The 22,192-nt window shown below is 45.3% G+C and overlaps 1 protein-coding gene across 8 annotated transcripts in view; it reads left to right on the top strand.

The window, feature by feature from the left end:
• The first annotated feature begins 2,347 nt into the window (after window positions 1-2,347).
• The window catches only part of PUM1 (pumilio RNA binding family member 1), a 67,855-nt gene continuing 48,010 nt past the window's right edge, over window positions 2,348-22,192 (top strand). For 7 of the 8 annotated variants that reach the window (XM_085208549.1, XM_085208543.1, XM_085208547.1 and 4 more), the window contains exons 1-3: window positions 2,348-2,494; window positions 5,001-5,374; window positions 19,062-19,130. In XM_085208549.1, coding sequence (XP_085064675.1) covers window positions 5,012-5,374; window positions 19,062-19,130 — 432 coding nt within the window. In that variant the 5' untranslated portion in view covers window positions 2,348-2,494; window positions 5,001-5,011. The remainder of the gene's footprint in view (window positions 2,495-5,000; window positions 5,375-19,061; window positions 19,131-22,192) is intronic. The other variant, XM_085208548.1, reaches the window with a different exon arrangement.

The following is a 22,192-nucleotide window of genomic DNA, read 5'->3' as shown; positions in this document are numbered from 1 at the left end:
CGGTTGTTTTTTTTTTTTTTTTTTTTTTTTTTTTTGTGGCTAACTAAATACTGCTGCCCTACTTTGCACCAGGAAGAAATTCCCTTTCTTCCAATTTGTCTTTTAATTTCAGAAATAATAAAATTGCACGTTTGTCTTTGAAGTAAAAATGCTCGGTGGCCCTTCCTCCACGTCCCCAGGGCTGCACATGGCCACACCTGCCTGGGGATGCTATTCTGCAGTCAGTGGAGGGAGAAAGGCACTTCCAGGAGTGATTCAGAGGTCAGGATGGCATCAGACTCCTCCTGAAGATGCCACTTTCCCTTCTCAGACCAGGTGGAGCCTAGGTAATGCAGTGAGACTGCGCCTGTGAGGGGCGGGAGGAGTTGAGGTGATCCTCCATGTCCCACTGCTGGAGGACCTGGGCCGACCCCCAGTGAATTTAAGAAATTTTCCAGTGATTATAAAAAGTTTTGGCTCCTGGTAGTGTTAGAGAGGAAAGAAGAAAGGCTGGGAGGAGTGGAATTGAGTATGTACCATTTCCCTGGGTTTCAACCACTAATATTTCAACCACAGGTCTCCATCCCTCCCCTTTTCATTACAGAATGATTTGTTGCCATGCCAGGATGACACGGTTTTGTTATCAGTGTTTCCCACAGAGCTCTGCTATGCACAAGTTGGTGTTGTTTTGGGGCTGTTGCACTGTGCACAGGGTCAGGTTTGGTGTTTTCTACCAGCTGGGAGCTGAAGATGTGACAGAGGGTCACTGCACGCCGTGTTGCAGATGGGCTGATGGCACTATTAGCTGCATCTTCATTAGGAACGTTTTCCAGAAAAACCTGCTGATGTTTCTATTCTGGTGAAGGGCTCGGGAAGCCTGGGGCAGCCAGGCCTCGCTAACAGGAGCTGCTTGTTGTGCAAGATCCATGCTGGCAGCAGCCCTTAGGGCTTCGTGTAGCAGAGCAACCAGATCGGTGTTGCTTGCTGCATGCCTGCACGGGCAGCGTGCTTCCGTGGTGAGCGGGGCTGAGCCCAGCAACGCTGTGCTGAATTTATGACAGCAGGAGGATCCCCAGGCTTTGGGGAGGCTGTTTGGAAGGTTTCAATGAGCTGCCCCTTTAATATGGACGCGCTCTCTCAGGAACTTCTAATCCCAGAGTGCAGCGCTTTGTTTGAATGCCCAGAGTGCAAGCATGGCTGGAGCAGAGCAATGCACGCTGGGGTGCGTAGTTTGTGCTTTGGAGAAGGGGAGAAAAGGGAACAAAGGGAAAACATCCAAAAGGCGTGCAGGGCTGCTAGAGCCCAGCTTTCGGTGTGCAGGGCAGGAAACAGCACCTACCGATGCACTCGCTGCTCTGCTTCATGCACTGCAGCTTGCTTCTGCCTCTCCTTGGGCTCTATGTGAATGGAACCCTGACAAATGGTTTTTCCCAGCACTGAATGCCACTCACAGCAAAAGCAGCCACACTAACACAGCGTGGTCGTGCTGTGGTTGTGGATGTCATGTGGCCTCAGTGTTCGAATGAAGAGCTTGGGGGCAAAATATGGGGGCCTGGCAGTGCCATTAACAAATGCTGTGCTCTGATGTTCAGGTTGGATATAAGAGAAAATTCCCTCTTCATAAAAGTGTTGATGCAGTGGCACAGCTGCACAGGTAGCAGCGGGGTCACCAACCCTGGGGGTGTTCCAGAACCATAGAGATGTGGCACTGAGGGATGTGGGCAGTGGGCACGGTGAGAGTGGGCTGCGTGATCTTAGAAGTCTTTTCCAGCCTTAATAATTCCATGGTTCTATCACACATCCAACTCCTCCAAAGGCCACCAGATAGGTCAGATAAGGGACAGTGAATGTTGCGACCGCAGCTATACAATAACCTGGCAGATCCCCCACTCAGCCCTGCCAAGTTTAACTGGAAAACAATCAGTTCACACATTAATCTCATTAAGACTCCGCTCATCGCTGGCACCAGGTCTGTTTTGGGGTGGGAGCCCCATATCTCACAGAGGGGTCTATCATGCACTGTAGTGCTTCTGTGCGGGAGCCTGTGCCAGGGAGCGTGTTGTATCCAGTAAAATGCACACAGATGTCCACACACGAGCTGTTAGTGGAGAGGGCTGTTAGTGGGGAGCGGTGCCCGGCATGCAGCCTGCAGGTCGAAACACCGGGACTGGGCTTCTCCACATCCCAGTCAGGTGGCGGCGGTGAGGTGTGGGGCAGAGCGCGTGCACATTTGCGAGAAAAAAAAAAACAATGAAAACGGGAACGGAGAGCAGCGAGCGGTGAAAGCCCGGCTCGAGCAACACCGACAACGGCGCGGAGCCGCCCCCAAACCGCGCGGGGCCTACCAGGGCCGCGGCCGGGCCGCCCTCGGCCGGGCCGCCTCGCCTTCCCGGCATGCAGCGCGCCGCCCGTCCCCAGTGGGCCGCCATGTTGTCGGAGTGAAAGGCAGGGGGAGAGGCAGGCGGCGAGCGGCCTGGGGGGGGCCGAGATCCAGCTTCATCCTACCGCTCCGCCCGTGAGTATCGGCACCGGATCGGGCCCCCGCCGCGCCGCGCACCCCTGCGAAGCCTCCGGTGGGGCCATATTGGCGGAGGGAGCGGGCGGAGCGGCGGCGGGCGGCCCGAAGCGAGCGGCGGCGGCGGGGCGCTGCGCCCGGCTCTCCCGCTCGGCGCCCGGCCGTGCGTCGGCCCATTGTTACCCGGCGGGCCCTTCCCGTCCCTCGCCCCGCCGTTCCGTTCCCCATCCGGCCTTGGGGGAGCGGCGGCGGCGGCGGCATTGTCCGGCGGGGGCGGCCCCGTGGCGGTGCTCCCTGGGCCGCGCTCCCTCACGGTGGCGGTGAGGCCCCCCCCCCGGGCACGGCTCCTCCCGGGAGCCCCCGGCAGGCCCGGCTGGGAGGGCCCGGCCCCGCTTTGTTGCCCGCGGAAGGGCGGGGGGGGCCCGGCCCGTTCTGAGGTGGGCGCGGCGGGGCGGGGGGAGCCCAGGGGAGGGCAGCTGGGGGGGTCTCTGACAGAGGGGGGGCCGCGGGGCCTGGAGCCCGGCGGAGGCACAATGCGGGCGGTACTTTGAATGTGCACTGTGGCCCTGTTTGTGGTTTTTTTGTTGGTTTTTTTTTTTTTTTTTTTTTTTTACTCTCTCCTTGTTTTTCTTCCTTCCCATCAGTGCTGTTTGGCCATTTTTAATTACACACTTGGTGATTGTTAGAGAAGAATCCTTTTTTTTTCTTTTATCTTTTTACCTCCTCCCCTCCCCCCCAACCTGAGAAATACTTGCTAGCATTTTCATTCGTTTGGTTGTTTGTTTTTTTTTTTCCCCTTTGTTTTTCGTTTGTTTGTTTGGTTCCGTGTTTAGTAACTTTGCTCAGAGCAGAGATTTCCTTACACAGATCATGAGTAAGGAATTTCCTTTATGAAGAGTGAGGGCGAAGGGTGGCATTTACCACCCCCTGTTTTAACACTGCTTAAAGCAATCAGGTTGGTTATCAATTTTCCCACTTCCTGCAGGTTTTATATGCTTTCACCTTAAAACTTCTGATAGGCCATGCAGCTCTCAAACAATGAGAACTTGAATTTCCAGTCCAGCTTTCCAAAAAAAAAAAAAAAAAAAAAAAAGAAAATCACCACCCAAACTACCACCAAAGAACTCCCGTCCAGCTCTCCATTTAACTTGTTGAGGTGTTCATTTGCCACCAGCTTCGTGTTTTAATGCTGCCTGTAGTTTTTAGAGTGGATTTGTCTGTAGGAAAGGCAGAGCCGTGCTGCCTCACTGAGAGACATTGCTTCTTGTGCTTGAAATTTGCTCCTTGGTGCCTCTGAAGTTCAGCTGACTGCTTAAAGCCTCGTAATCTAAACTATTTTGCTGCTAATGATAACACAGAGCGCCTTATTTACATGCTGTATTTTGGTCTGGGGGAAAGGAAAGCTGTCTGCTTGGAGTGCTTTGTGGCAGCGCTCTCCCCGAATCTCCTGACTCTTCTGCCTTTGTTTGTAAATGTGTAACTCTTCGCAGGGAGCTGTTTACATAGGAAAGGTTTATTGCATGTGTTTAGGAAGAGTTTGGGAGTTAGCGGGGTCCTAGCAGCCACTGACTGCTTGCAGCAGAGCCTTGCAGCTGCTGGTAGCTAATGAATGTGTTGTGTAGGTGACTTAACATATTTCTGATGCTCTGTGTGCTTTGAATGACAGCATTCAGCTGTCCGCTACATTTAACGCGGCATTTCTATAAAAACACATCTTGGAACTAAACTTGAACTACCCACAGTGCTCCTTTCCCCTTTGCTCCCTTTCAAAATGTCTCCTTTGCCAAGTTTTCTCGCTTGTTTAGCGCTGCCTCGTCTGTGTTAGATGAAAGAGGAAGATTCTGGGAGGGGAGCTGCTGGTGCAGAAATTCAGAGTGACTTTACCAGGTCTTGCCTGAGATTTGCTATAGCCCCAAAAGGTGTGCATTGCTCTGGCACCGATGAGCTGCGTACAGCTGAAACTTGGGAGTTAGCAGGACAGTTAGCAGCACAGTGTTTGTGACAGCGTTAACCAGAAATCCAGTGTTTTCAGCTTGCATTGGGAGCTTTGATGTTTTGTGTGAGTGCGCAACACTTGTGTTGCCTTGTGATCTAGGAGGTGTAAACAAGCACGGCAGACACTGATGGTGGAGTCTGGGTTGCTCTGTGTTCTTTGGGGATTTCTTTCTGGTGGTTTTCCGTGGCAGCACTTGGGTTGTTTTGTCTGTTGCATAAATGGTCATTCTGCTTTCAGTGTAAGTGCTGCCCTGTGTGAGTCTCGCACGCTGATACAACACTCAGCAGCACAGAACGTGGGATTTGGGACCAAGTGTGCATTTCTGTGTAGTGTTTTAGTTGCAAAATTAATAGAGCAAATGACCGTTACGAGGAGTTGGCCTTGGCATCATAACGTTTCCCACATCAGAGGGGTGTGTTACTGAACGCGCAGAGCTGAAGCTTGAAGGATTTAACCTTCCCTTTTCCTCTCCCTTTCTCTCTGTCTCGCCTCCGTGCCCTCACCCCGTAGGTGTTGGTGGAATGAGCGTTGCGTGTGTGTTGAAGAGAAAAGCAGTGCTCTGGCAGGACTCGTTCAGCCCCCACCTGAAACAGCACGCTCAAGATACAGCTAATCCCAACATGCCTGTTGTATTGACATCTGGAACAGGGTCCCAGGCTCAGCCACAGCCAGCTGCAAACCAGGCTCTTGCAGCAGGGACGCACTCCAGTCCTGTTCCTGGATCCATAGGAGTTGCAGGCCGCTCCCAGGACGACGCCATGGTGGATTACTTCTTTCAGAGGCAGCATGGTGAGCAGCTTGGGGGAGGAGGAAGTGGTGGAGGCGGCTATAATAACAGCAAACATCGCTGGCCTACTGGGGATAACATTCATGCAGAACATCAGGTAAAGAAATGTTTCCAAACTGAACACATGAGCGCGTCGGGCTTGTGATAGATGCTTTTAATGACATTGTTTAAAGCTTAAGATGTTTTTAATGGCTGGAATGCCAGCAGTCCTGCTTGTTTTCTTTTTTCAGGATTGCAGTGCCTTGCTAGCTATAAACTGGAATGTTTTGGTTCTCAGGGGTGTTGAAATCGCAATGCACTCTCTGACAGTCAAATGTGTGTTTGCAGAAGTTATCGTTCCCTTTATTGATTGTTTTTTGTTTTTTTTTCCCCCTCTGTGTGTCTGTGTGAACCAGTTTAGTGGTGGCTGCTGCTGCTTTTCAAATCTGTTGCTGTAGTTAAATAATTCTTATGTAATGGTATTACAAAACTGCCAATGCATGTAGGTTGAGCTTTTATCATTCCCGATATTGAAAAACATAGTTATGGAAGTAGCTTGTGATGCGTGCTTGCCTGCATTTCTTGCTTGTTTGTTCTGAGATTGGTTGTCTTTTGTTTTTTTTTTTTTTTTTAAATATTTGGATGGGGAAAGTGCTATTAATATGCTCAGCTGGTCTGAGAAGGGAACATCATTAAGAACACGAGGAACAATGAGTGCTTTTACAGTTGCAGCTAACGCCTTCCAGTGACTGAACGATTCTGAAGGGGTAGTAGGCCAAAACATACCTTAGTAGTAGTGTTTACTAGAAGGCTTTTCAGTCATTGCATTGTCAGATGTGCTGCGACTGAAATGGGTGTATGACTCACTGTAGCTTGCTGACTGTGACCTGTAAGTAACTCGTCAAATACAGTAGTGAGCTAAGGAGATCTGCTCCCATGCCTCCCTTAGCATAGGAAGCACAGCTTAGGTGTGGGCATGTTGTTAAAATGCATGATTCCCACAGATCTATTCAGAGCAGCAGACACAAAGCTTTCGCAACCTTTATTAAGATCTCCTGCCTCTAATTTCTAAAATAAAAATGATCAAGCCCTTGTTCCTGTGCTGCGCCTCCCCAGGGGATGTGTTGTCATCTGAGCCCTTTGAAAGCAGACGTTGCAGTGAATTTTGCAACCTCACTGTGTGCATCAATAAAAAAGAAAACCCAAGTGCCCTGTTCATTTGTTTTGTAAGAAAAATCGTGTCAAGTAATGCCATATGAAATAAGCTGCTAGAACAATATTGGAGTTATTCCCTTCTGTGGAGCACAATATTTAGGGATAACTGTGTAGAACTGCATCTCATTTCGATGCTGTCTCAGCTTTGAGTCATGAATACAGTTAGTGACTTGCTTCTAGAGACACAGATGGAAGAGATTTTCATGCACTTGAAGCAATATAAGAAGAGTAAGCAAAAATTTCTTGCTCAGTGGCTTTAACTTCTAAGTTTTTAAATAGAAGTTGCCATGTGGTCGGCCTGTTGTGGAGATGTTTAGGCAGGGAATGCTGTTGTTTGCATACTTGTGTAGAGATGGTTTTATAAGTCGAAAGATGTGTCATAAAACTGTTAATTCTGCTTTCCTTCAGCTCATGCTTTTATCTTCCTGTCTCTGAAAAGCACTAAAAGCAAAACCAACAGAATTCTTTGGAGATGGAGGGAGTGGACCTGCAGGCATTAAAAATAACATAGGGGTTGGAACTTTTCTTACTGCGCTCTTCAATAATTTGAAGACTAAATGTCAGAGAACCCCACCTGTTGCATGGATGTCAGCAGATGCTTTTTCTCAGTTTGATTTTCTTCAGAAAGTTCTTGAATGAAGTGATGCGACTTCCAGCACTTATTTGAGAAAACTTGTTAGTTTTTAGCAGTGTAAAGGAACTTTACAAAAACAATGTGCATAATCATTGAAGGCAGAACTCTTAAAGAATCATAGAATGGCCTGGGTTGTAAAGGACCATAATGATCATCTAGTTTCAACCCCCCTGCTGTGTGCAGGGTCACATCTTCACTTCTGAGAAGATGGTATGGTTGAGATATACCTGCAAGGTGAAGTTCCAGCTGATGTGAATGTATGTGATTTTTTTCATGTGTGTTCTGGGACCTGATACCTTAGAAACACCCTCTGTGATGTAGTTAGGATGAAACCTTATTTGTTTTTCTTCCAGGTGATTTTCACATCAGCTGCAGTGTTCTTGTTGTTCAGTCCTGGTGTTTTGCATTCATAATCAGTCCTTTATCCAATCTTTATATTTAATTTCTTTAAAGTCAGCTCTGAGGTGGGACTGTAAGCTTTTTTATTTTCTGATGTCTGTGTGCTGCAGTGGTCGGGCTCTCTAACTGTATGTTTTTGCTTCAGTCTTTCCTGAGTGCCTTTTTTTAATTCCCTATGGTTCTCTTTGCCTTGGATTTTAACTCATGGGAAACAGTGCAGGATGTAAGTAATCCTAATACTGCCATTCCTTTTGACTTTGGGGCCATTCCTGCATCTGTTTCGTAAATTATCAATTCCTTGGAGCAAGAGCTAGTCTTATGCATACAAAACTATTTAATTCAATTTGGGCTTAACCAGGGTGGAACTGAATTTGTCCTGTGAGAGGTGCAGAGAGATGGGTCATCCTTCTGTCTGTTAACTTGTGATTTGTTTTGTTGTGATGCACTTGTATTGCTGGATACTTGGTTCTGAGCTTTCAACCATAGTGCCACAAGGCCCTTCTTGTTGCCTTCACTCTATCAGTAGCTAAAAGATAATGGAAAGTCAGAAAAATTAATTATAGGATGATATAGATTAGTGTTTGCCTAGAGCTTTGGAGATCGTAATTAAGAGTAGAGGGATTTTGTTAATTGTTGAATCCCAATTTCTTTTTTGTTATGTACGTAGACAAGAATCTTTCCCTGTCTGTTGGTGTTAATATTGCAGTGATTTCAGCAGTGATAGTATTTTGTTGTGTGTTAGTAAGCAGTTGAGAGTGATAGTCACAATTTATTTATGCTGTCCTTGGTTTTTGTTTTTTATTGTGCTGTGTGCTTCTCTGTCTTTTGCTTATCCTTTCACCAGCAGCTCTGAGAACTGAGGTGTGAATGGCTTTAACAGGGAAAAAAAGAAAACATTTTTCTTCTCCCAAGGGTGCAGATAGTGTCCCCTTGTTGTGAACAGGAGGAAGATGCCAGCTGTTCTTTACATTATAACTAACAAAAATCCTCTTCCCTTTGCATTTCTCTCTTCCATAAAAACGGAGGCAGGAAGGGAAGTTGCATAGCAGTATGGAGTTAAGCAGTGGAAGATACTACTGTCATGTTGCATGTTAAGGTATTATAGATACTACCTCTATCCAGATAGCATACATTATGGATTCTCCAGTGTCGGCATGAACAAAGAGGTAGTGTTGAAATTACACTTCTTTTCCCCTATATTTGAATTTCTGAACTCCCAAACAAACTTCTGTGTGCCTGCAGCTACAAGTGTTTATCTAATCATCCAACTCTTCACATTGAAGACCCTTCTGTTAGCCAAGTCTTGAATGCAGAGATACATTATCTGCAAAAAGAAGCAAGATAAGGTTGAGTGTCAGTGTCCATCAGTAATCCTAAGATACGGACCGAAGGGTTTTAGCTGTACTTCATCTTGAGTGCGTTACTATTCTTGAGGCTGCTTGGGCAGCTGCTAAGCTAGCTGCACCAGCTAGGATGTTCTTATACTGTTTGTCCTGCAGGAAACAGATGCAGATCTGAATTTCACGTAGGTGAGTGAAGAGGTAGAAGTTGATTCCTGATGACTGGGGGCCTAGACTGGGTCTGATTTGCCTGTGGAAGGTTGTATCAGTACAAATCCAAACAGCCATCTAGTGCTCCCAGGGGAAGTACAAGACAGTTGAGGTACTCTTCTGGAGCAGTTAACAATATTGAGTGAGTTTTCAGAAAAATTGGGTGGGTTTTGTTGGTTGGGGTCTCTTGGGCCTTGTTGTGTGTGTTCTTGAACTGGAGCAAGGATTGTCTCATGGTGGTCTCCTGTCTGAATTGCAGTTAGAATAGTATGGGAGTTGCTTGGTAGAAGCAAATGATTTGAGGGATTTAACTTTCTTTGAGAGCATGCTTAATTAATAAGTCGAGACAATAGAACTCTGCAGGGATGGTCTTCTTTAATGTGTGGAATTTTTCACATATGGTTTGTGAAGAATAGTGAGAGCAGTAGGGCTGGAATTGGGTTTTATGCTCAGTTTTGCCCTTTGGCAATGTGACTACAACTTCTTAACTGAGAAGTGCCATTCACGTGGAGACAGCAAGTGATTCTGTGGGCCCTTCCTGAGCACAGCTGCCCTAGCTGGTGTGTGGTGCTGGGGCAGTGTCTGAATTTGATGTCATTCAGCACTGCAGTCTGTTGGCTGGCACCATTGCCTCAAGTTGCCTTGAAGTCCTGAAAGGGTTCTCTAAAATAATGCTGAAAACTGAGGAAGCTGTAGCAATTTGTCCAAAGTGAAATCCCATTTAAGTGACTGTTAACCCTTTAGGAGAGAGATGTCGTCATCTGCCTATGGAAATGACATTGTGGTCTAGATAATCTGGGTAATTAGTTGAAGGCATGGGGAAAATTGTGAATCACGTACAGCATGTAATATAATGTATGTCTGAAACATTTTTTCATGTATGTTTCATTAAAGCTGTTAAATCTTCAAGGGTACTTCCACGCATGGCAGTGAACTAGTTAGGCCTTCTCTTACATTAACACTGAAGTGACTGTGCTGCTTTGATACCCAGGTAATTTAGAACGTAATACCTCGCTGAAATGTAGTGGCTGGTTTATGTGATCTGTTTCACAGGAATTTCTCTGTAATAATGAAGAGATGCCTTGGAGGAGGGGATTTAGGACATTTAACTTAGGTTTCTGCTTTACACGCTTCCTTTTGGAAACTCCTGGTGGGATAGGAGCGTGAATAGATGGTCAGGTTGGGTGTTTAAAATCAGCTGTTTGGAGATCCTTTGTATGGGTGAGAGAGGGAAGCAAACTGAAATCTTAGGGAAGTCACACGAGATTCAGAGGGAACAAATTCCTACAGGTCGTGCTGTCCCTAGCACTCAGTTGCAGGGTGTGTGGCTGTAGCGGAACATCTTAGTGCTCTTGCTTTGGAATTTCTCAGTGCTGTGTCAGCTTTGCAGTCTGAAAAACCCTTCTGCACTATTGAATTTGCAAACTTCAATGCTTCAGTAAGACTTCAGGTATTTCAGTTAAGATATTGTGCCCAAGTGTGCTTTGAGTAGAGCTTTATCAGAGTACAGCTTTGAAACCATGACAAGCTTCCACTCTTTGTCTTCTCCCCTCTGGTTTCCACTTACCAACACTCTTGTGGTTTGAGTTGGCGTGGCCTGCCTGGGCTTTTGCACAACAGGTTGTGATGCACTTGGCATTTTTGTAAATGAGTGCCTTTTACAGAAGGAAAAAGTCATATAATCCACCCACAGCTGTGTCTTCGTTGTAAATTTAGGTGATTCAGATTGGCTGTTGATTGGAAATCTTAACAAAGCTGTTCCAGAGCACTGAGTGTGGTCATGCTTCTACCAGTTTTAAAGCTGTCTTCTCTGAATGATGATCTTGCGGGTCTGTAAAGAACAAACTCTGCTTTGTTTGCAGATATCGTGTGATACTGCATTCCCTCTTGTCAGGTGATCTGCTCTAAGATATTGCATTACTCCTCTTCCTTTGTTAGGGGTAACTCTTGTTCTAGAGCAGTTCTTTTATTGGGAGCATCTGGCTGTGCTGCTTATGTTGTACTGCCCCTGATTCTATACCAGTTAAAACTTGGCTGATTTTAAACCCCAAAATGAGTCCCTCACTGTGCTGCAAGCAGTCTGTGCAGCAAGGAGCCATTTGCATCTGTTTCTAATGGCAGTGCTGAACTTAGCACTGAACTGAGCATTGCTGGGGTCCCTTGTTTACACCTTTCTCCCTCTGAACTTAAGCCTCCAAAGGTCACAGTAGAGGTGAGAGTGAAAGGAAGAGATCACACAGGTCAGCTCCTGGGAGCTTAGGACGCTTGCACATTGCCACTGGTCTGAGCGTGCATTGGGAGGCAGGGGATGATTTCCCCAAGTGTTACCAGCTCCTGAGGGACAAAATTAAGAACTGCTGCTTCTGTAACCAGCACTTTGAAAACTTGTGCCCCAACAGCACGTACCCAAGGCATCACAGGTTAACCTAAATTCCATATTAATGAAGCACTTCCCTCAGTGAATAAAATCTGAGGAAAAACATAATTAGCGAACTAAGCTGCACCATGCTGAAAGGCTGCCTTTCTTGCATCTATTTCTGTACCCTGAATCATTAATCATCTTGGCTACGTGCCACGTGAAGCATTAACCAATCTGTGATTTCAATAGCTTTTTGCTTCGGATGCTAACGGTAGTAGCAATTGTAACGATGAATCTTTTACTACAAAAATAGTAGTTAAACCACCTAATCCCACCTAATACTTGTGACTTCACATTCTTTCTTTACTGCCTATTGTTACGGGAGAGGACTAAAAATAGTGCTGTAATCAGTTGATGGAACAACATATTTTAACCCTGGATCTGGTTGTTAGAGGAAAGCCTGTTGTTGAAAGTGTGTGGTGCTTTTCTTATTGTCAGCTGGTAAATACTTCCCCCCCAGATGCTATATATAGCGTGCATGCATGCAGAGCAGATTTATTCTTTTGAATAACATGCTATGTGAGCTGTTCAAAGCAGAGAACACACACAGTCTCCCACAGCTGAGTGAGGTGTTTATTTCCATCTGAAATTTGTAAACCCTTAGTGGTAGTTACTTTAAAAGGCAACGTGTCACTATATAAATCAGTGCTACAAGGCATTCAGGTTGTTGAAGTTACCTTTTTTTTTTTTCTTCCCTTTTCTTTTTCCATTCTGTGAATGATGCGGGCAGCAGCCAGAATGTTTTTGTTTCTTGTTCTCACTGCCTTAATCTTGAAGTTCTTGCAGTAATGTTTGCTTTTTTGAGCAATGTTTTTCCAGAAAATAAAGGGGTGTTTTTTCCCCCATTATAAACTGAGCGAGACTGAAAATCGGAAGGCTTAATGAATGGAAACTTTGCAAGACATTTACCTCTTCAGACATCCTGCACGTTAATTAAATGAATATCCAGGAAGTAGTCACACTGCTGAGGTGCTTTACGTGAGCACCTGCAGTGTGCTTGTGTGGACAGTGGGAGCCTGGAGTCCCACTTCTTCTCACAGCAACCAACAGGTGCTATTGCTCTTAGGAGCTGAGAAATCATAACATTTTAATCTCTCCTGATAACGTAACAGTAATGTGATTTCCTGCATTACCCTGCAGGAGCAGGAAAGCAAAACAAACAGTGGTAGGACAGGGAGGAGGTTGGTCTGTTAGCAGTGTGTGGAGCTTAATGTTTTTGGAGGACTTCCTGCAGACTTGCTCAGCAAAGACTGAGCAGTGAGCATTTCCCATGGATGGAAGATGAGCTCTTAGATCTTCGCTCAGTCTGATGGTAATATCTGTGGGATACCCTGTGCCAGGTTTGCTTGGCTGGCAGTGGACCCTGTAATTTACTGTAGATCAAAGACCTCTTGAAAGCAGCCACTTACGTGTCCCAGCAGAGCTCAGTCCTGCCCTTGCAATGCCCATCCTGCCTCCGGTTTAGCAGATAATGTACAGGTTTTTGTGCCTCCTGGGCAGAGGTAGAGTTGGGGAGGTGGAGCAGTGGTAGATGAAATGCTGTGATGCATGTGGAGGTTGAAGAGGGATGAGAGGGGTCCTGGTTTAAGAAAGTGGTGGGGAAAGAGAGGGGAAGCCTTTGAGATGAGGCCTCAGTTTTAGGAAGAGGGGAGCTGGAGAAACTGAAGTTGAGGTTTGCAGCAGCAGTTTCCTCGTTTGCTCTACTTACCCAATTTAACATAATTGGCTTAATAGGAATAGATAGTTTAAACCTCCTTCAATCGCTGTTACTGCTAACAAATGCAGGTATTTGATCTTCTTAAGATCATGCTATGTAAAAATAAAAAAAACTCCCTTAAGCTTTTAGAGTTTGTTTCAGTCTGGGTATTTTTCAGAGAGAAATCTCTTATTCTCCAAAGGACCTTCTTTGGTTTTTCTTTCCAGTCTGTGTTTATTTGTTTAATTCTACCTCCTCTCCCTCTTAGTGGGAAATGATACTTGCATGAGTATGAAGAAGAAATGCTGTGACCCTTCGTTGTGATTAAGGGTGAAATGGAGCTTCTGGTAATTTTGCAGCGTATCTGTCTAGATGAATATAAATTGAATATATTGAATATAAACGAGGATTCCTTGATATATAAAACCAGTGTTCGATCCCCTGAGTTACCAGCACGTCCTGAGATATGGCACAGTATTGCCTTTTGAATTTGTGCGTAAAGGTCATATTAGGAAGCTGTAGCACCTGTGTTTGCTGAATATAAGGTGCAGCATTAAGACTGATTATTGACACTGATATTTACTGAAAGTTAGCACTGGGCTGCTTTGCCTGTAGCTATCACTTGTGGGGAAAAATACATGTATGGCATGCAAACGATGATACTGAAAATCCTAAAGGTAAATATGCTGTTGCTCTCCTGTTAATTTGGTAGGCCCTTCAAATCCCTGGGTAGTAACCGTAAGGACAGTTCGTGGCGGCGCTTCCTGTTAATTTAACTGACTGCAGAATTCCTTTTGACAAGTGCCATTTAGCCCTGTGGGCCTGGTTGTGTGCTGGGTTAAATTTAACAGGAGTTCTGAGAGCCAGCAGTGCAGCGTGCCCCATCGGTTGCTTGGGTTTCAGGTGTGTTTATGGCTGTCTTTCTGTGGGTCTGTTGGTGTGCAGCTGAGGCTTCCCCAGCTTTCCCTCTGTTTCTGGGGTTCTAGTTTTTTTAGCACTGCTTTTTTTTTTTTCTTTTTATAAGAAGCTGTACCTTTAACAGCTTGTTTCTGAGGGCTTCAGAGGGCTTTGTTTGGGTTTGTAGTGTGGCACAAATTGCCTCTAGCTCTTGGAATGCTGCTGCCTCAATCTCTGCCACATTGATGCAGCTGAGAAGCACTCCAGGTGTGGCAGGACAAGTGTCTGTAGCTTTGAGGCTGGGGAAATGTTTGCTTCTGAGTTGCTGTCATTTACAGGGCTTCATCGCTGCAAAACTTAATCTAATTTAGAGAAAAAGAAGTGGTTGTCCTGCATGCATTGACTACCTAACATGGATCAGCTGCCTGCTGTTTGAGGGGCTGGAAATCTGCAGTGATGTGTCTGATGCACAGTTGCCAACAAGCTCTACTGCTGCGTGGGAGGCTGAGTTTGGGAAGTGACCACTGACCCAGAGATAAATTGGTTTGTGTGTTGAAATCCACAGTAGGTAGGAGTAGAAGTGTTCTGTTTTGTCTTGTCCTCTCTAAAGCAGGCAGCGGGGATCAGAGCTATTGAAACTCAAAAGGGCTTGAATTCCTCTTGGCTTCAGAGTAACCCTGGTGATGTTGGTTTTTGTTGTTGTTGTTGTTGTTTGTTTTTAATTCATGAAGCTGCAAATGAGAATTGGAGGTCTGATCTAGGGTGAGTAGTGAGTAATACAGCTGTCTCTTTATTGTGTGTTTTTCAGAGCAAAGGTGAAAATTGGTTAAAGGGCTTCAGAGAGAGCAGAACAGAGCAGCCCTGGGCTTTGCTGCAGCCCATGGGCACAGCTTGCAGGCAGACACAGCACTAAAACATGCACCAGCAGAGTGGCTCTGAGCTGCAGAGTGCTCCAGTGACACACATTCTTATATTAATGTGCATAGAAATGACTTGACTTGAATGAGATACTCATTAAGTTTGGTGAGATTTACATGATCCCCGAGCGCTACGCAGCATGGCGTGAAGGTGAGGCACACTCCTGTGCAGTGGGATTGCTTGGTAACTCATTCAGAAACAGCATGTCTGAAAGACAGCTCGAAGGCCTTCGTGTTGTTAAGCAGGCTTCAAAAGAAGGCTTGCTGGTTTTCTGCGTTGCCAGAGAGTGAGCCCTGAGCCCTCTCACAAGAGGGTCGTGAGGTCCGTTCTGTGCAAGTGGTGAAGTGCCCTGTTGTGCTCTGCGGGTTGGAGTGCCTGGAAGAGGCTGAGGGCTGCAGCTGAGGGCTTTTCAAGAAGCCTGTTTTGTTGGCTGGCTTCTGAGGCAGTTGTGATTACAGACAGCTGACTTCTCTTGCTGTGATTCCTGGTGTTTCTCAAGATCGCCTCTTCTTCCAAGGAACTGGCTTATCGTGCCATGTAGTGATAGCAGGGGCTGCTTCCTTGTGCAGCCGCTTTATCTTGGCGCTGTCTTCTGGATTTCTTTCAAAAGCAGAATTGGGCAGTGAAATACATTTTATGACAATCAAGTCTTGTATACATTAATGCTGACCTGTGCATAAGTTCTTTCTCGGTGGACCTCCTTGTTTCCAGTGCCTGCACCGCCGTAGTGCTGCCCTCCATGTCTGTGCTTGGCGTAGGGCAGCAAGAGCTAACAGGAGTAGATCCCAGTGAGGCATGAGGCCATTTATATCACATTTACCGCTTCAGGGTGTAGCCTGTCTTTTGGAACACAAAGGTGCAAGCAGTCACGGCTTTGGTTGGAAGTTCTGCTGTTTGAGAAGGTATCTATCCTTGTTTGAATGGAAATAAAGGAACCCTCTGATGTCATGTTCACCTCAGGTAAGAAAATGAAGAGGTGTTGCTACTTGATGTTAGAAAGTGGAAAAATGAGAAGAGGATATTTGGTTTTAGCCTCAGGAAATGGAATAATAAGCAAGTTTATATTACAGACAAGTCAGTAAGATGCTCAGTGAAGGCAAAGGAATGATGTGGCCGAGAAGGGGATCTCATACTGGCTGTATATAGCTTGGGCATCCAGTACCAAGGGCATAGGGAACTGATTTAGAAAAGATTTTAATCCATAATCATCAGGATTGCTGTATTATTGTGAGTTTGGTGAGAGATGATGAATTTGCTTTGAAGGCTTTGAGCATGCTGGTGAGCATGCTGGAGATGTTGGTGGTGTTAATAGGTACAGCAGCTCTGGCTTCTCTACTGAGAACTCAGGCCTGGGTGAGAGTGTGGCTGCATACATGGATGGAAGTCACATGTGTGCTGCTGGGATTGCTTTCACTGCATGATACCATTTTTCTACTCAAGGAAAATACTTGAACAAGAAATGTCTAAAAATGTTCTTGCATCTGATGTGATCTAAATGAAATACACAGATTCTAGCATTCTTCTTAAACAAATTATGTTTGTGATGGAGTATAGGGGACCTTGTAATGTTCCAGAGCATCGTAAAGGAGAGTAGAGGCACTGAGAGAAGAAATGGAATTATGGCTCAGCAATTAACTGCATGTTCTGCCAGGAGTTCTCACTGGGGATGTTTGTGCTACTGAAGCTGCTGGGGCTGGGAGGTGGTGAGAGCAAAATAGACACATCTCTTAAAGTTCTGATTTCTGCTAGGAATGTAATGATGGTATCTTTGTTGCAGCTTTGTTTTTAGGTTCCCATAGCACAACATCCACCTGTGGGAGTTTGTTTTGGTGAAGCTGGGAGGGAGCATCATGAAGCAGCCTGTGTTTCTGCATTAGCACTTTCCACTGTGCTGCAAGTCCTGGAGCTGGTTGCCACTGTGGCTGCATTTGTGGTTTGCCGGGTCATTGCTTTAGCACTGAGAGTAACGAGCATCACCTCCTGAACCTTTGTTTAGCCTCTCTCCTCCTCACATATCTCACTGGTAACAGACTTCGGCGATGGTGGCATGGCGTGTCGGGGGGTTGTCACATTTCCCATGAGTTCAGCTGGAACTGCTCTGCAGTTCTTACGTGAGGCAGCCGAGATGCGTTAGCTGGTGGATCGGTGATGGAGTTGGCAGTAAAGCAAAGCTGTGGTCACTCACTGGTGCTGTGGTTTCTGGAAGGTGGAGTCCTGTTGTTTCTGGATGGATTTGTAGCTGTGTGAGGGTCACAGTAAGAGGTGGCAATGCTGAAGCAGGACTGAAAATACTTTTGAACTAGGAGATGATAATAAAGTCGGATTCTGCATGACTGGGCGTTGAGGATTTGCCAGTTACAGAAATGTACAATTTAACAACATGCTGTTAATCTTTTGCAAAGCAGCACTGTCACAGAATAGTAGCAGAATCCGCACCGGAGAGGACTTTGCTTTCCTTGTGTCTGATATTCTTGGATGAGATCTACTCAGTCTTGTCTTAAAATAGAAACAAAGCATACTCATAGCAAAGTCTTGACTCCATTGGGCTGGAAATAGTGGTAGGAATACCAGAAGCCACAGTCAGGCTTCAGATCAGTGAGCACGGTGTGACTGCTTGCAGCACTGATGGTGTGTGAGTGTCTAAGCCAGTTTTTTTTTCCCTTTATGTTATGTCACCCATCAGATGTTATAACTGACTTCATTCCTTTGACCTAGAGGTGCCTATAAGTCTTAAGTGGTGAGATGGCTAAACAGCGTGTTTGCAGCGTCCTGAAAACTCCTGTAGAAGAGCTGCAGCGACTGTGTGTGGATTACTCATAAATAAATGTTGTATAAACTATTACCACTGCTCCAACAGAAACCTGTACCAGATCTGTGGGGTTGCAGGGTTGGGTAAACACATGGTAGGAGGTGTGTAGTGTTGCTTGTGTGCCATCCGAAGTGCTTGTGGCTGTTGTAATGAGGGCTGATTCAGGTGTGTTACCTGGGAAGGGCAGCAAATGAGCCTGAATTGTGGCTGAACTTCTGTGCTTCATCCTCAAGTCCCTGGTATTGTTTTTATCTCTTGCTTCTGCATATATGCTCAGTGGCTACGTCTGCAGAAGTTGGGGTGGATGAGATTTGGGGATGCAAATCAGGAAAAAAAGAACAAAACCAAAAAAAAAAACAACCAACAAACAAAATTGTATTTTCAGTTGCTGATTGATTGAGCTAACAGTTCTAAACTGCTGCTTTCTGCTTTCTAATTGAAGCCGTTTTTATCTAATCACGATCCAGAGCAGCAGCAGAAAAATTACATAAGTGCTGTAGTGTGGCTGCAGGCCTTGCAGTGGGCAGGAGGCCGGCGTGCCCAGCAGCGCTGTGCCTGCAGAGGTGGGGAAGGAGCCCTTTGCTCTCACCTGTGCCCTGCCCACCTTGCCTCAGCTTGCAAGTCCTGGGTGCTGTGGGGCTGCCACACACACTGCTGACCCCTTGGGAAAGAGGAGACCCCATGAGGAGTTTATGCCTTCTGTAGCCCTGGGATACAGCTTGAAGCTCTGATTACGGTATAATAACTGACAGGTGATGTCAAGACTCTGCTTGCTCTCCTTTCTTCATCCTCTGCCTCCTGTTTTATACAGTTCTATTTCGTTTAATTTGCTTTTTGTTTCTAGCACTGTTTTTTGTATTGTTGTAGGTTGAACATAAGTCTGCTGCTTTTATAAGTCTTAACTGGGTGTTGCTTGAGAGGAAATGCTCCTGATTTGTTTTCTTATGCATTAACTGCTTTTCCCAAAATGATGCACCTCAATGTGAAAGATTGATCTTTAAAATAAACTTGGCAAAGGTAGTTATGTTAGACTTTATGTCTTAAAATAGTTGGTGCATATATAAATCTAATGCTAAGAGTTCTGTCTTCTGGGAATCTTAAAGGTAAGTCATCTCTCTGTGCTCAGTACCCTTGTTGTGTGCTGCAATATAGGCTATAGCTCACAGTTTGTGTCAGGAAAAAATGCTGTAGACTGTAATAATTTAAAAAAAAAAAAAAAACAAACCCAAGCATTTCCTCATGTGCTTTTCTCACCCATCTGTAAATAGGTGCGTTCTATGGATGAGCTGAACCATGATTTTCAAGCGCTTGCTCTGGAAGGACGGGCTATGGGAGAGGTAAGTAAAAGGCCTACAGAAGAAAATCTGTATTTTGGGGGGAGGAGGTAAATGTATAGGAGGCTTTTGAGGCTGCTGGTATGATTCTGAACTTGAAAGCTCTCCATTATGGCTGTGAAGCTTGTGTGTGTGTGCTTTAACAAAACAAAAACCTGTCAGGCTGGATGTGTCTTAGTAGGAGGAACAGCTAAGCCCTCCACCTGTTGTATCATCAAACAGCAAAATGATGGTTGTAAAAGAACAGTTAGAAATCTGTCTTATGACAAGTGTTACAATACTTGTAGCATGTTTATTTTGGGATCCTATGATCTCAGGCCCCACAGTATTGTGGGGTTTGGCTGTCAGTCATTGTCTGCTGCCCAGTTTGTGCTCCTGGCCACCTACAAGCTCTTGTCATAAAGCGTAGGGCTGTGTTTGATGTTTGAATAGCTGGGTAGCGTAATCAGGGGTTTCAGAAGTGGTCAGTGCTTTGGACAGATAAAAGGACTGAGGAGGAGCTGTCAGATACTGGATGCTCTGTTTCCAGTTTCGTAGCATGAATTTCCTTAATCTCATTGTGCAGTAAGCAGGCAGTAGAGTTGGGGAAGATGTCTTTTTCTTTGAATAGAGAACTTGCCTACTTACGCTAACTTGGAAGAAGAGCAAGTTACTTCTAGATGGCTGTTACACGTTCCTGAAAGTTGGGATGTAAATGCTTCTTTTCCTTTATAGCCAAGCCTTCTGGCTTATGGAAGAGCAGAGACGAGAAAATCTTGTCTTGCAGGAGGATATTAAGGCATGGAGGGTCTGTCTCTAGTGTAACGTAGGTCTTTTGTTTTGGAGAGGCTTCTTTTCTGCATTCCAGTTTGTGAAGTTCACATTGGTTTATTTTCCCCCTCTCCAGTGATTCTTATTTCTGTAACCTAGTTTACGAACTAGATTAAAAAACAACCTCTGGAATCCAGAAATGGTTGGTGGGGAAAAAACAGAAAGGCAGGAATGTTGTGTAGTGCTGTCTATCAGGTGGAAGACCCCTGAATTCCTGGAATTCAGAAGCCAAGCTTCTCTGCTCTCTGTTCGTTCTTCTCTGGATGGTGATAATGCTGAATTGCAGTTCAATCTGACAGTATGTGAAAGGAAAACCTCTGTGTTTTTGAATCTACATTGATGCTATTGACTAAGAGTAGAAGAAAATAATTCAGAAAGGAGAAAACATGCCATTATAAATCCATCTAAAGCTGCTGAAAAACAGCTGATGTACCTCCATATGTAACATGCCGAAGGGATGATGGGTGTGTATTTCTGTAAATATTACTTGGGCAGGATGTTCATTTTCAGATACAGAGTGCACAGGTTCTCTGTATGCCTGGTCAGAGTAAGAGTAAAATTGTTCTGTGCTTAGTGTGGCATTAGGTCATGTCAATTTGAATGCCTGAAGGGGTTCTTAACTCTGCTGATTTTTACCATCTCTTGATTTATTCAGTGATTCGTTGAGAGAAGTGAAGTCAGTGTTTCTTTTTTATCTTCTGGATGTGAGATTTTCTTTGCTCAGCCTTCTAAATGATGACTCACTTTTTTTCTTTTTCTTTTTTTCCCCTTTCCTTTCTTGTGGCAATAGCACTGGAACTTTGAGACAGCATCCTTCTGTCATTGGGCTTTTCCATACACAGGAGCAGGCATGTTTCTTCCGGGGGAGATGGCATTTCACCTTCTTTTTGTCTAACCTAAGTCACAATTCCTTATTTCCCCTAGGTTTTTGTCTGTCAGTCACTGTGGTTTCCTGTCTTCATCCATTGAATTTTCTCTCTATTTCTTGAGGAATTTCAACATATGTCCACCTGGCCAATTTCAAGAGCTGTGTAAACTGAGATCCATGCTTCTGATTCTTAGCTGCAGAAAGAGCTGGTAATATCAGATCCAAAGTATGATATTGAAAACCCTGGAGGAGAAAGATGAGAAGTGTTTGTTTATACATTTGGGAAAACAAAGCATTTAGTCTGTCTTTTATCTTCCTGTTTCCTTGCTTCTTGGTAAGCAATATCACCACAATTTTAGTGGTTTGAGGAGCTCGTGTCTCCTTAGACATCAGAGCTTTTTAAAAGGGCGCAGTAAAATAATTTATCTGGATTTTAACAGCAGGCTAGATAACTTCTGATTTGTGATGAACAGATAGTGTAATCTGCGGAAATTAAGAGTGGTTTAAAAACCCACAGCTTTCATCTGTATTGTGGCTGTCTCTGTCTTTAGAGTTGCACCTTCCTCCGTTTAACTGTGTTAAACTCCTGTACAGCATCTGCAGAAGAGAATGTAGTAGAGAGAGCATACAGAAGTTAGTGAAGCAAGAAGCAGTATGAAGGTCTGTTCAAAAATTGCCCCTATAGAGCTGGTTGGTTTTGCTGCTTCAGCACAGAGACCAGAATGCGTGTCCGTGCCTCTCATGCTGTCTTCTGAAATCTTTGATCACACAGCACTGATGCTTATCTGAAGCTTAATGTGAGCTGTGCAAGTTCTTTTTCTTCTCAGGCCCTCAAGACAGAGGAGGTGGGTGCCTGCTTTTCTTCACTTCTATGCCTCTTATCTGGAGCTTAGCAATATTGCATATTTGTACAGCATCTTTTTTTGTGTAGTGGATGGTGCAGAGAGACCAAGGGGTGGTATCTGTCTCCATCAGCATGTGTATTTTGAACTGAATGTGCTCCATTTGATAAGTAGGTGATGCTGTGAAGTAAGGCTGCAGCTGGAGCAAGAGAGCAGCTGGGTGAGCAGCTGGAACTGCTCCTACAGAGCACGGCTCATGGGAACAAAGCCATTGAGTAGCTGTGGGTCTTAACTTCAGAAATGCAGGAGTTGGACCACAAACTCAGAAGAAAGTTTCTGAGTAAGCTAATTTTCCCCCTGCTCCTAAAAAGAGAGGCTGGTAAGAAATATTTGCCATGTTTATCACAGGCATTCGATTACTGTGCTCTGGGCTACAGTCCACCCAGGTTTCGGTGCTGCACTCTAGGCTGGTTCTTACATCAGCCAAGTTCCTACAAGCCCCATGGCTCATTGCAGCAGATCTACACAGCTAAGGCTGGAGCGAC

This window comes from Meleagris gallopavo, chromosome 25 (genome assembly GCF_905368555.1).
Source record: "Meleagris gallopavo chromosome 25, MGAL_WU_HG_1.1, whole genome shotgun sequence".
NCBI lineage: Eukaryota > Metazoa > Chordata > Aves > Galliformes > Phasianidae > Meleagris > Meleagris gallopavo.
Note: the sequence above shows the minus strand (reverse complement) of the source record. Positions and strands in the feature narration are given on the sequence as shown.